This window comes from Montipora foliosa, chromosome 10, assembly GCF_036669935.1.
Source record: "Montipora foliosa isolate CH-2021 chromosome 10, ASM3666993v2, whole genome shotgun sequence".
Taxonomy (NCBI): domain Eukaryota; kingdom Metazoa; phylum Cnidaria; class Anthozoa; order Scleractinia; family Acroporidae; genus Montipora; species Montipora foliosa.
This window is the reverse complement of record NC_090878.1, coordinates 28,823,144-28,838,143: the sequence shown is the minus strand read 5'-3', so window position 1 is coordinate 28,838,143 and position 15,000 is coordinate 28,823,144. Positions and strand designations below refer to the sequence as shown.

At 39.5% G+C, this 15,000-nt stretch overlaps 1 protein-coding gene across 5 annotated transcripts in view; it reads right to left on the bottom strand.

The window, feature by feature from the left end:
* LOC137973978 (uncharacterized) overlaps positions 1 to 14,806 on the bottom strand; it is a 36,485-nt gene extending 21,679 nt beyond the window's left edge. Inside the window, exons 1-2 of one of the 5 annotated variants that reach the window (XM_068820892.1) lie at positions 14,787 to 14,806; positions 4,407 to 4,468 (exon numbers count right to left, since the gene is read on the bottom strand). In XM_068820892.1, the coding sequence (XP_068676993.1) occupies positions 4,407 to 4,415 (9 nt within the window). In that variant the 5' untranslated portion in view covers positions 4,416 to 4,468; positions 14,787 to 14,806. Of the gene's footprint in view, positions 1 to 4,406; positions 4,469 to 5,426; positions 5,498 to 6,870; positions 7,159 to 8,424; positions 8,538 to 11,424; positions 11,445 to 14,786 lie in introns of those variants that run through there. The other 4 variants (XM_068820891.1, XM_068820888.1, XM_068820889.1 and 1 more) reach the window with 4 other exon arrangements.
* Positions 14,807 to 15,000: the final 194 nt, after the last annotated feature.

The following is a 15,000-nucleotide window of genomic DNA, read 5'->3' as shown; positions in this document are numbered from 1 at the left end:
CCCAGAAGTCGTACCAGCAGAGGTCCTTTGGCTCACACGTTCATACGACGAAACAAATCCTTTTCTGAGGTTAAAAACTTGGCTATCGGCCTATTAATCATTTGTCAGAAAGAAGACATTCCTGTCATCTTTAGAAAAAATAGGCACGCATTGCTTACGTGTGGTACTGAAGTAACACAGCTCTTCATTACTGGGTTGCCTATGGGCAAACCCAGTCGAGGTCTACGTTTAGTTTGTTTGTTTTCTTTTTTTTTTTTTTTTTCCGTGTCGGTAAAAGTCTTGCCTGTCACTCCCCTGGTAAGTAGTGTCTTTGTGTATAGAGCCTTCTGCCCGTATTTTCTTAGGATCGAGAGGGTAGTGGAACTGCGTAGATTTCTCTTGTGGACACAGTAGAATCATTAACTTAGCCTGCAATGGCGTCGAAAGTCATGCAACGCGAATGGCGTTTTAGTGGATCCTTAAACAAAATATACCCTTATGGAGCTCAATAATGGAAAGTCAGTTGGATAAACTAGGCTTGAATCTCAAAAGCGACGAGTACTGGACTTCGACAACAATCTATCGCCCGTCGAGACGAAATCAAAGTGAGCAGTATTTACCTGAAGTACATGGTAATTTGACACAATTGAGTTTCTTGTCTTCACGCACGCAATCAAATAGGAAGGCGTTTTCGCCTCTAAGAGTAAATATGTTGTTTGTTTCAATAAAATTTTTCTGCCTTTGTGAATTATAATATCATGTTGTGTATTGAATTTTCGAGCTTAAGGTTCAAATGTGATATGGGAGAAGTTTTTTAGTATTGCTCTGTAAGCAGGAAGGGTTCACAGGCCTGTTGGAAGCGTGCTTGAGTTTCAACAAAATGAGGCCCAAAATCAGTGAAAACTTGTGACGCAGATGAATAATGAAGTAGCTGCTATTTCCAAAATGATGGAATTACCTGGTGATAAATAACGTCGTACGCGTCTTGGAGAGTAAATTTTGACCTTGCATAAACAAGAGTTGGGCGATTGTGATCTTTGTTTTGACTTCGCTCATTTCATTGTCAAACTTTATAACACTTGACAGAAAAAGAAACTTACAAAAACCCGGTATCTTGCCATCATTTGACACAGATGCTTCACTGTTTGGCGAGTAAACATGCCGCGGTAACTTAATCACGGCGCCTGCTGAATTCCGGCCATGTCACTTTCGATTTGGCAATTTACTTGAACGTAGCAAAAATCTCCCAAAATGTTTGTCGCTGATCGTAACTTTTTATATTCTATAGATCGTTTTCACGTGACGTCATCACCTTCCAAAATCTAAAACTAAAGATCCACCAAAGTTTTTATCCTCATCAGGCATAAGAGGCGGCATATCTATATCTGTTGACAATTTCACAGCTCAATAGCGTGCTTCGTTTGGAAACCAGAGCATTTTGAATTTCCGGATTATGTAGGTGCGTGACACAAAGCTACGATCAAGTTTGTTGAAAAATATATACTTATCTCATGATTTTGAGCCCTTTTAGAAGTTAGAGCGTTAGGAAAAGTGCTTATGTAAATGCTTGTTTTTTCAGTAGTGATAATCAGTCGCCTAGATAGCCAAAGTCAGTTCCAGATGTTTACACTATTTTCCGGCCTGCGAAACATTTCGACGAATATCTGAAGTTTGGGGAAACGCAGAGGCCTAAAACTTGGACAAGTGTCTTATTTCTTTATCTTCTATAAGATAACAATTTCTTAGCGTTTTGCACTGGATAGTTTTTGATTTATTTTTTTTATTGCGTGACAGTGAAAACGATCTATATTCAAGGTTCAAAATTAATGTTGTTTTCATGTCGTAAATATTTTATTCTCGATCGACCGTCCGGGAAACTTCCTTCTGCTCTTTCTGAAAACTGTGTATCAATATTTATTTGCTTTTTCATCAATATTTGTTTTGCATAAAGCAAGCTAACAGAATCTGTACCTTGCTGAGTTCGCATTTGTTAGCGTTAATAGTATTTTCGGTCAGATGTTTCTGTTTTTTATGAGGGGTTTATTGTTTTGGTCTCCCATCCCAACACTAACCCCGCGAAACAGGGCTTGACTTCAGTGAAGTTTAGTATTACAAAGTTTTCGGATGCTCATAGGGCACGCTTGTGGTGTAAAGAAGTTGTGAGGGAACTTGACAATTATCAACATGTCAGCCCAGAAGCCAATGTTTCTCGCTTCTCTTTTATTTGTTATTCTTCAGAGACTGGAATGCTGTATTTCAATACCACACAATTCAGTGCCTTCTGATTTTCTGTAGCACGTACCACAGGCAAGCCAGTGTATGCTTCACAGAAGCATCTAGTTCCATATTGTCAACTGAGCTGCGTTTTGTCTTCCAGGAGATTCAAGTTGTCTTTGCGTAATATGTAGGTCTAACAGTACACGATATTGTTTTGGTATTGTATATTGTAGTGCCATGGTAGAAGTCTTAGATAAATAGCCCCCTGAGAAGACATGTGGTTACTAGCAAAGTACTGAACCCAGAAAGATTGAAGAAAATAAAAGGGAATCGAGAAACATTGGCTTCTGGGATGACATGTTGATCATTTTCAAGTTCCCTCACAACTTCTTTTCACCACAAGTGTAAGCGTGCACTCTGGGGCATCTGACAGTTTTGTAAACAAAAGATCACTGAAGTTAGCCCCCCTGTCCGGCGGGGTTAGTATCTGGATGGACGACCTAAAAAATATACAACTCCGTAACAGAAGCATAGGACCGAAAATTTTTTAACGCTATCAGATGCGAACCAAGCAAGATACAGATTTTGTTAGCTATTGCTTTATGCAAAACAAATATTGATGCAAAAGTAAATAAGTATCGATACAAAGTTTTTAGGAAGAGCAGAAGGGAGTTTTCAGGACGGTCGATCAAGAATAAAATATTTTGCCATCGGTAAAAAAAAATTACGACTTGAAAACAACATGAATTTTGAACCACAAATATAAAAAGTTACCATCAGCGAAAAAAATTTTAGGAGATTTTTATTTAGTTGAAATTTGTTATTGTACTTTTGGCTGCACTGAGTAAATCGCACATCGCATTCTGTGTCAAATGATGCCAAGATACCGGGTTTTTGTTTTTGTTAGTTTTCTTTTTCTGTTATAAATTTTGACAAGAAATGTACGAATTCAACAAAAAGATGACAATCGCCCAACTCTTGAGGCTGACAATTGTTTCTGCAAATCTCCAAGACGAGGTTATTTATCACCAGGTAATTCCATCGTCTTGGGAATAGCAGCTACTTTATTATTCATCAGCGTCACAATTTTTTGTCGATTTTGGGGCTCATTTTGTTGAAACTCAAGCACGCTTCCAACAGACCTGTTTATTTTCGTGACTTATGCGCTACCACAAAAATTCTCCCCGCATCAAATTTCAACACATGTATGCAAATTAGTTAAGCTCGAAAATGACACATGATAAATTTGCAGAAGCTGGAAATTTCACAGAAATCTTTTCCAGCGAAACATTTATTGAAACAAACAACATGTTTGCCATAAGAGGCAAGAAACCCTTCCTATTTCAGTTGCGAGCGTGCAAACTAAACACAATCGCTGTCACAAAGCATATACAATTAAATAAATTTCAGACAATTCACATCAAACCCTTTTCGAAAGAACCTTGACCGTAAATAATACAGCACAAAAGCCACAACAAGCTTTCATTCAAGTAATTTTTCACTGTCACATTTCCAATTCTTTTTTACCTTTGCGGAGTTGAATCATAAAATGAATGTAACTTGCCAGACAACTTAGATGCGACTGCAGTAGACATAGTGATGCATTCAGGGAGTTCGATTCCTTCAATGTTTGTTAAATCCATAAAAGAATTGCCATTTGACTTCAGTGTTGTATATAATACCAAGTTAAAGCTTACTTGATATCCAACGGCGAAAAATGAAATTGTTGTGGAAGACCATTACTCGCCGTTGCTTTAAAGATTCCAGATATTTATTTTTCATCGCTTAAGTTGCTTATCATATTGACGTTCCATTCTTGAGGGCATTCCATGGGGGCATATTTTGTTTAAAGATGCACCAAAACGCCATTCGCGTTACAATGACTTTCAACGCCATTCCAGGTTAATAATTAAATATCCTCCCGCACCAGAGAGATCTACGCATTACCCCAACCCCCTCAAACCTAACTAAATACGCGCAGAAGACTCATGCACAAAGACACCACTAAGCAAGGGAGTGACAGGCAAGACTTTTACCGACACGGAAAAAAATATAAAAACGACGAAATGCAACGCAGATTCCGACTGGGTTTGGCAACCCAGTAATAAAACAAACAAACGAAACGTAGACCCCGACTGGGTTTGCCATGCTGGCAACCCAGTAATAAGGCATTGAAATACGAAAACACACGGTTTCGAGTTGTCACTTACGTAAGACATGTTGGTAAGATGCAATCACCACGCGTGAAAAGGCGTTGAAATGAAGCTATCTCCTACAGAAAAAGAAAAGGGAAAATAATCAGAACGGGAAATGAGTCATGTATGTGTGGTGAAAAATGTTTGATCGCGACCAGCGTTCAGTAACCTTTAACTGTAATACACCAGTCATGTGAGCCCCTGAGTTTTTTTTTATTATTATTATTTTATTTTGTAATTAATCCAACTCATTTTCTTCGGAAATGTTAGCATTTTTACTATCTGAAATTCGAAGTCAAGCAAAGTCATTGATTGATTGAATCGCTGTCACGACCATGGCTGAGTTGTTATGGTGAGGAAACCCGATATTTTTTATTAGTAGATTTGCTTTAATGCCAACGAGCCCGGGGGGGTACTCGATATATCCCCGGGTGGGGAGGTGCGGCACGGCCTCTCATACCCTGACCCTGTTTAAGACAAATATTGCTGATTTTCCTACCAATTTTAAGACAGAATTCCGATTTTTGATACCCTGTTTAAGACATTTAACCCAGTTTAACACAAAAATTGATAAATCGATACCCTGATTAAGACAAAAAATGATAAATTCGATACCCTGTTTAAGACAAAAATCCCGAAAAACATACCCTGGCTGGCCGCACGTCGCCATTAAGCCCTTATAAGGGAGTACCCCCCCCCCGGGCCAACGAGTTAGCCGAGCGAAGACGCGAGGCTGACGAGGCGGAAGCGAAGCGGACCGAAGCGCGAAGAAGTGAGCCGAAGCGCGAGAGTGTTGTGTATGCAGAAAAAATTTCGAGTGCTCTCTGGCTCAAACCATCCTTACTAGCTTACTTATCTACTATCAAAACACATTCCGGAAACGAATGTCAATCAAACACGTTTGCCGCATAATTTGATAGACAAATTGACAATCCAATTACTTTGAAAGCATACTCTGAATTCTAATATGCTATCAAACGTGGACGATCTCAAGTGTACTTGATTGAGCTCTGGTCATACTTGAGGGATACTTACTCCGCTAGTATGAACCCACCTATTGTCTCCGACAAGTTAGGAGACAAACATTGTGGGCAACATCTTAGGACATTTCAGAAATTTGTCTCAAGTGCGACCCGACCCTACTGATGCAAGAAAACAATCGGAATAAAGTCCAATGATTAAAAGGTTGTATCCTATTACGACATAAAACAGATGCGTCCGGAAATGAAATAAATTGGATTAAAGTTACGCTTATGTAGGTTGTGTTTTCACTAGGACAATTTTAACTTGATAAAGCCGGAAAAGTCCGGAAATACAATGAAAACACCTCGTCTTGGTTTTAGCTAGTTAAAAATGCAAGCTGTTTTCACAAGCAAAAACAAGGGATTTTCTCGCCTTTACGAGCGGAAATTCACGCAGAGTTATACTACCTCGCGAGATGGTATAACTTGTCCTGATAAACGCCGCAGCCAATCAGGCCGTGCGTCTTGACAGAAGCCTGCCAAATAATCTGGTGATGTCATTTTCCCTCTTTCCAGACAAGTCCCTCGTGGTTGAGCTTGAGAAATTCAAAAAGGAAAGCGATTTCAACAGTCATTTCTTTCGATTTACAATCCCCCGACCCACTGGATTCTCCTTTTCTTCGGCCAGGTCCTTAAACCAGAATTGTGGTCTTGGATAAGCCTAAACATATGTAGTCTTGCGCCTTCCTTATTTGTAAGGACATAAGCCTCATTGGCTCAATAAAACTCCTTCTACTTGTCAAAAATACAGCGAAAATAATCACAAGAGAAGTCATTCCAAGCACTACGGCCCCTTTCATTTTTTTATTATAGCGCGCTTTTGCAATTTGAATCCTCTGAGTTAGCGGCTTAGATCGCGGGTTAAATTTCACAGTGAAAACAGTTGTCACTTTTATGCTGTGTTTACACTCAAGCGTTTACCAAGGTAAACATTAACTTACTAAACCCTGGTACATTTGCACAGTGTTTATACTGGCTCAAATAACTAAGGTAAATCTGTCATCAATCACAATCTTATCGAATTGGCGGCAAATTCTAAATCCACGCATAAAATGCTCGCGTTTAAAAGAGAAGCTGTGGCTCTTGTAGTCCTCGCGTTCTATTTTCTTGTTCTTGATCAGCAAACCCAGGAATCGAGATTGCAGCAGCTCTTACTTTTGCAGCACCTAAAGAGGTCGAGACGAAAGCGATTAATTCTGCTACAAATTGCCCTTCGCAAGACAAGGCGCGTTAGACGTGCGTGGTCGTGGCCGAGAAACCAATTCTGGTTTGAAGCTCTATTAAACGGAAATTTTGTTGAAGAATGGTGGAAGGAGAACTTTAGAATATCAAGATGTACGTTCGAATACATTGTCCGATTGGTTGGTCCGGATTTGGCAAAGAAGGACACTAGATTACGCGAATGCATACCGGTAAACAAGCGAGTGGCTGTGGCGTTGTGGCGATTCGCGACATACCTTCTTCGTAGACCGAAACCAGACGTGGAAACTTGGTCGAAAACCTGGTCTTGAAAACGTGATCGAATGAGCCTGACGCAATCCCGACACCACAGGATGTGAAATTCTATGCGACCGCAAGCGGATGTATCTGTCATCCAAACCTTGGTTACCGACCTTAACCATGCCTGCTCGCAGAGTAGACCGAACTTTTACCTTAGTTAACTTTCTATTGTCTTGAGCGGTGTTTACTACGGTATTAGTTGGCGTTTACACACGCAAAATATTAACCTAGGTAAGTAAACTCCAATACCTCGGTAGCACGCTCAAGTCTAAACACGGCATTAGCTAGTAAAAGTCGGTTTGTAAACAAAGCCTAGAAAGAATGTTCAGCTAGTTAATCGGCCTAGTGAAAGCACAACCGTAATGCTTATGAGGCTGATTATTGTGCAGTTACTCCCATTTCTATTCTTCAAGCCAAGTTTTCGTCCGTTCGATTGTAGGATAGGACACAATTTTCTCTTATTTTCTCCCAAGTGGCTACATCAAGCAGAATAAAAACAAACAAACGTGCGCAAAGCATGCAGTTCGACAGAGTGGACTCTCTTTTTCCCTTCCCCTGCTCTTTCCACCTCTCTCTCTCTCATTCTCCAAGGGCACCCAACGTGTAAATCAAGCCAAAAGCCTTTGGAAGACATTTTCTAGGCCCCTTGTAATGTTTAAAGATTGTCTAAAGAGATGTTTTTATCACATGGAAGAATTTGATCTGTTCGCATATCTTACATAAAAATTGAAGCGTTCGAAGATTTTAGGGAACGATATCTTCATTTCAGAAATTGCTAGCTGCAAAGATTACCTTCTATAAGAACTTCCCACTGTGGGAAACACGAGAAAGAAGCCCACACTTGTCACAGTATCACAAGATTTATTCACCAGAGAGATGAGAGATTTCTCACAATCACAATTTCCTCAAAATCGATATGAAACTATAGACGGCCTAACTAAATAGAGCTTAGACAAAATCGCTGCCAAGCCCAAGACCACGAAGCCGCCGATAATTCTTATTGGCTAAACTAAACTTGCGTGGTTTTACATACTAACCAACGGAAATGAAACTTAATTCCGACTCTCACTAAATCGAGTTTACATAATCAGCTTAAGTGTATTTAAAAAAAGAGGTCGCCAAAAAGATGAACAAAATACTTGTGTACAGTTTCCGACTCGACCGAACCATCTGCAAGGTTATCTTTTTAAGTGCCAAAAATTGCAGAAATACCCCTTCCAAAACGTAAGGGACTACTTTTCCCTGGTTGCGAATCTTTTAAGTGATGTTATAGTAAAGAAATCTATAGCTGTTTGGCAACGTGGAACCGAAATTCTTCGAACAGTTTAATTAACTCTCCCGAAAACATATATCGGCTTGATGTGCAAACGTTGTCGATTAATAAACGTAAACGTAAACATATTTCACCGAAGATTCTCGTTGGGTGCACTTGTCTCTCTTGTTCTCTCTCTTTCTTGATCCGCAATACATGTAAGATGAGTCTATATAACTTGACGCAAAAGTAAACTTACCAATTCAGAGATTCAAGGTCCAGAGTTTGCAAGGACACCAGAGCGAACCACTGAATGAGCCAGGTCAAACGAGTTTGCTTTATAGGGAGTCTTCCGCAATCGGAACTGATTCTACGTCACGCGTGACCAGTTGTTTTGAATTCAAATTTGCGTCTGTACCAGTTTTGAACTTTGCTCTCGGGATTCGGACTCCCCGTGGAAATATCGTTGATATATCGAAAATAGTTAGCTATCTACTTTCGTTTTACTATAAAATGAAAAGCGTTTGATAAATTATTATTCAATTGAGGTCGATTCCACTGTGCGTAGGTTACGCACGTGAATTTGACTGGCTTTACGTGAGTAAAGAAAATACATTTAACCCCAAAAAACTGCGATAAAACATACGTAAACATGGTAATAAATACCAAAACTTTGTTAAAAACGAAGATGTTTCGACGTTGGCTAAATGTCATTATCAAGTCAAAGTTATTTGAAAATCAAAAGCTATAGACATTAAAATAACAATAGCTGATAGGGAGCCTATATAGTAAATACATTGGGTTCCAGAGATTTTATCTTTCTTTCGCCAGGAGCGGTTAAATAGGGAACGGAGAGGCGAAAAATAAAAACCTCTGGTCACGGCAGTTAAGAAATAAGATGTCTTGCCAAACCGGTTTTCTACAGTGGTGTCAATGTTGTACCCAATGATTCAAGCCCTTTGGGAATAGAACGTTTTGATTTTGACATTTCCCATCGTGCAGCAACCAATCAAAAGCGACATGAAACCACAAACTAACGTTGGTGGTTGCGGTTTAGTTTTCTCACGCTCGACTGGCTTTTTACTCGACACACAATATTTCCAGTGTTCACGGTTTTCGGATTCTCTTTCAGCTCTAGGATATGCGAATCAATCAAGGCATTCAAGGGACAAATAACGACTACGATGGCAGCTTTTTACGTTGGAATGCCACTGGCATGCCACCAGTTGAGTTGTTTTGTCATCGTAGTGTGCATACCCCAGGGATAGTAGATTTACTAGTCTCCTTCGCAGCCGTTTTTTGGATGTCACGCAACGCTCCCCCCAAACTCCACCCGATGGAGGTACAGTCATTTCATTTGAGTAGCTGCTGCTGGAACACGGGAAAACTAGAATTTCTCAAAGTCCATTTTCCTCGGATATATTAGCATCTTTTATTAGCATGTTAAATATTCGAGTTTTAATGAAGTTCAAGGTACTGTTGATTGCGCTTGATAACATGAAGGATTCGGCTTTTTCTGCAATTTTATCTCGAAATTCTTTGTTCCTTGATGGTTTGAACAGAGAAACCGCGCAAACTGTCAAGCGGGATTTGCAGAAATAGCTTTGATTGTATGGATAAGGATTGACTTCGGAGACATTCCAGCTAGAGTTCTATTTTGTTTTCGTCGTCTCTCCTTGAAATTGCAACGTGCAGGTCATTTCCGGTAAAATCTGATTGGCTCACATTTATAGCATGACATGTGATAACATCATTCTTGACAGGTGGGCGACAGACGACTACGGTACTCTCATTTCAGTGGAGAATTTTTTTCCCCACTTCACCAAGGGGGCCAGTTGTTCCTAACCATTCAGCCGGGTAGGCGTTGACAGTTCAAAGCCAATCCCATGTGGAACATGATAGCAATGAATGCGACTTTCGCTTCATGCGGTCGATCCATTGCTTAGACTTACCTGTCAACGCACTAGGCGGCGTATACTAATAAGTAGATTTTGTCACGAACTGAACATACTACGCGCAATCGATCTCTTTGCAAAGCGTAAAATACGAGGCGCACAAAAAATGGCAGCGCGACTGCTCAGAACTAACATTTCGTATTTTTGCTCTAAAGGACAGCGAGGAATTGCAAAACTTTCGTAGCATTTTGGCTCCACAAGGGCACATTTACTGAGTACCTATCTGACCAAAATATTACGGTTATCTGGGCTAAGGATTTTTCTCGCGAAGGTATCTTTCACCGTACATAGAGATTCACAGCAACCAGGCAAACGGCCTAACGACAATCTGATTCTTGTCACAGTAAACCCATGATCCTCTTCTTATCCTCTTTTGTATGCTTGTTAAAAAGGGACAAAACATTAATATGTGCTATTTACACAATAAAAATGACATACATATATCAAGTGCTTATACATGTACATCAAGACTGTTATACATAGATCAAAATTCGCCATATAAATATCAAAGCTCATATTCACATGTTAAAGGATGCTACACTTACATCAAGATTATCTGATATATTTACATCCAGATTATCTAGCAATATGTACATCAAGTTTCCAGATGAATATACATCATGATTCGTGATACTTTCCATCGAGTTTTAAACACATCAAGATGCGTGATAACATACACAGTATGACTGCTAACGTCCGTGTCTTATAGATGTACATCATTCGTGATATTTGCGATATACACATCGAGATTCGCGCACTTCTTACATGACTAAAAGAATAGCGCTGGGTTAAAAATAAGACACAAACAGCAGTGATAAACATATTGAACTTGTTCAATATGTTTATCACTGCTGTTTGTGTCTTATTTTTAATCAAACTACGATGGCCCAAGAACAAAAGTATTTACAATACCGCTGGATTTAAAGAGTGAGGAGTGGGCAGCCCTAAAGGCCGGAATCCAGAATCCGGAATCCGGAATCCGGAAACCAGAATTATCCCCAAATCGCGAGAACTACTACAACAACAACTTATCCACTGGATAAATCAATACGAGTCCACTGGTTAATTCAATTGGTATTGCTAGTATTTATCCGGTAGATAGCGTTATCCACCCTCTGAACAATCGAGGCCTCGTTTCTTGTGCATCTTGATCATCATCAAGTCTTCTAAGTGGAAATTCCCGTCTTAAAGAGGACATCGAGTAAATTAATGATCATACTCGAAATTTGTTTATTGCACATGGTCAAGTTTACGTAAAAGTAATAATGTTTGAAATTTATTAAATAAACAAAGTTGTGTTTTACCGTCTGTCCTTCCTTGATTATGTTCTATGTATGTCATTCTTCATACTACTTCCTCTTGCTAGCTATTACCACAGCCTCCAAATAAGAGATTATAAACGGAAATAGGCTCCGACCGGAAACTAGTGTAACACCAATGATTTAGCTTTGATTGACATGTGACAGGAGACATGCATAGAGAAGTGAAACACTTCGGAATTGAATTACATCTTGCATCTCTACGGAATTATACCTTGTATCTTGGCGGTATTGTTATTTCGGAATCTTTCGGTTAACAGATTGTCTCTACCGCGATTTCTATTCAAAGGAATGTATCTGTCATTAAAGAGTATGGATCATTACAACAACGGGCTATGTTACATTGTTTAGGGCAAATCTTTAGTTAATCACGGGTTCAAAACTCGAAAATCGTAATGTGGAATTCCTTTACTGATAAAATTATCGTTACATCAAACACATAATGATTCTGAGTAAAAGCGACTTTTATCTATACAGGCGATTTGCCTTAAACTTTAAAAACGTAGTTAAAAATACCGTGGTTGTAATCAGGCATGATATAAAACGAAACTGATTGCAGCGTTGACACTGATTTAAAAAATTTTAAAAAGTAAAACGTTTCGATCACTTCGGTGATCGATTGATCATTGGGACAACCCCCCTCCTGCCGCAAAAAAAGATATCGTGCACGCCTCCGTAACATCGATCGCGATCGGTTGGCGTCCTCCTAAACATCGTAACATCACGACATTACAGGAGAAAGCTTTAAAAAGCCTCGCTGAAGATCCCTCTGTCACAATCCTCCCAGCGGGAGGGTGTGTGGTAGTGATGAATACTTAACAATTATTCCATAAGCGCGCGTTGGATATGAGATGGTAAATAGTCAACGAGGCGCGTAGCGCCGAGTTGGCTATAACCAGTCTCATATCCAACAAGCGCGAATGGAATAATTGTTTTATTAAATTCCTTCAACTCCAAAAATTTGGAAGTACGAAATACGAGCGGAAAAAGCGAGCAATTCCGAGCGAAATCGAAAAAAACTTGATGAGAACTGATGCGATGTTGTGTAATACCTTGTTGTCAGACAGACGCAGGCTCATCACAAAAACATTTCTTGCCTTTTCGCGTACTTCTAAACGTCGGAATTGATCCAAACTTTCCACAAAAAAAGTTTTTTTTCTCCTTTTTGGCTTTATTCAAAGAGAAATTTGACATTCCGACGAAAACATTTTTAGTTTAGCAACGCTTAACGCAATCATTTACCATATAAGGTCAAACCAAGGTATATGAGCTGATAACCGAGATTGAGTGAACCAATCAGAGCACGCGAAATGCATTATCCGAGGTTGAGAATTTAATAACAGTGATTATTAAATTCTCAACCGCGGATAATGCAATTCCCGTGCTCTGATTGCTTCACTCAATCTCGGTTATCAGCTCATATACCTTAGTTTGACCTTATATGGTAAATGATTGATCTGAGCGTTGCCAAGCTAAAAGATTTTTCGCCGGAAAGCGAAATTTCTCTCTAAAGAAAGCAAAAAAAAAGTTTTTCTGGACAGCTGGGTTAAATTCCGACGTTTGGAAGTACGTGAAAAGGTAAGAAATGTTTTTGTGACGAGCCTGCGTCTGTCTGACCACAAGGTGTTACACGAAATCGCATCGGTTCTCATCAAGTTTTTTCGATTTCGCCCGGATTTGCTCGCTTTTTTCCCTCGCATTTCGTACTTTCTAAACTTTTGGAGTTTAAAGGAATTTAATAAAACAATTATTCCATTCGCGCTTGTTGGATATGAGACTGGTTATAGCCAACTCGGCGCTACGCGCCTCGTTGGCTATTTACCATCTCATATCCAACGCGCGCTCATGGAATAATTGTTAATTATTCTAGTAAGATCATGGAACATTTACAAGACGAGAACACCTATGAAAGACTAACGGATGGACGCAGAAATCCAACGGCTAGCACAGAGAAAGAGCTTAACGAACTACTCCAGGAGATCCGTACTTGTACAACTGAGCAGGGTTCCGACGAAGAGCAACGTAACAACAAACAGTTCAATCGTTGACGTAGTACAGATTGCACTCCAGCGTCTTTCTACGGCTAACCAATTGCAAAAATCCACAAGCCTGATGTCCCGCTCAGACCCATAAGTAGCACTACTGGCTCTTCAACGTATGAGCTAGACTTTCAGCTAGGGAATCCGAACAGATGAAAAATTTTTAGGGGATAAAAATATGCCTATATTGACCGTTTAAATACGAAAATACGTTTAACAATGCTATGTTTAAGTGGTTTTGCACTTTATTCTCGTTGGGTGCTCCTGCGATGAGGCGGAGTATTCTGCAGTTACTCCCATTTCCATTCTTCAAGCTAAGTTTTCTTCCGTTCTATTGTAGGATAGGACACAATTTTCTCTTATTTTCTCCCATGTGGCTACATCAAGCAGAATAAAAACAAACAAACGCGCGCAAAGCATGCAGTTCGACAGAGTGCATTTTCTAGGCCCCTTGTAATGTTTAAAGATTGTCTAAAGAGATGTTTTTATCACATGGAAGAATTTGATCTGTTCGCATATCTTACATAAAAATTGAAGTGTCCGAAGATTTTAGGGAACGATATCTTCATTTCAGAAATTGCTAGCTGCAAAGATTACCTTCTATAAGAACTTCCCACTGTGGGAAACACGAGAAAGAAGCCCACACTTGTCACAGTATCACAAGATTTATTCACCAGAGAGATGAGAGATTTCTCACAATCACAATTCCCTCAAAATCGATATGAAACTATAGAAGGCTTAACTAAATACTATTCTTGGCTGCCAAGCCCAAGACCACAAAGCCGCCGATATTCTTATTGGCTAAACTAAACTTGCGTGGTTTTACATACTAACCAACGGAAATGAAACTTAATTCCGACTCTCACTAAATCGAGTTTACATAATCAGCTTAAGTCTACTTAAAAAAAGAGGTCGCCAAAAAGATGAACAAAATACTTGTGTACAGTTTCCGACTCGACCGAACCATCTGCAAGGTTATCTTTTTAAGTGCCAAAAATTGCAGAAATACCCCTTCCAAAACGTAAGGGACTACTTTTCCCTGGTTGCGAATCTTTTAAGTGATGTTATAGTAAAGAAATCTATAGCTGTTTGGCAACGTGGAACCGAAATTCTTCGAACAGTTTAATTAACTCTCCCGAAAACATATATCGGCTTGATGTGCAAACGTTGTCGATTAATAAACGTAACCGTAAACATATTTCACCGAAGATTCTCGTTGGGTGCACTTGTTTCTCTTGTTTTCTCTCTTTCTTGATCCGCAATACATGTAAGATGAGTCTATATAACTTGACGCAAAAGTAAACTTACCAATTCAGAGATTCAAGGTCCAGAGTTTGCAAGGACACCAGAGCGAACCACTGGATGAGCCAGATCAAACGAGTTTGCTTTATAGGGAGTCTGATTCTACGTCACGCGTGACCAGTTGTTTTGAATTCAAATCTGCGTACCAGTTTTGAACTTTGAAATGTCGTTGATATATCGAAAATATTTGGCTATCTACTTTCGTTTTACTATAAAATAA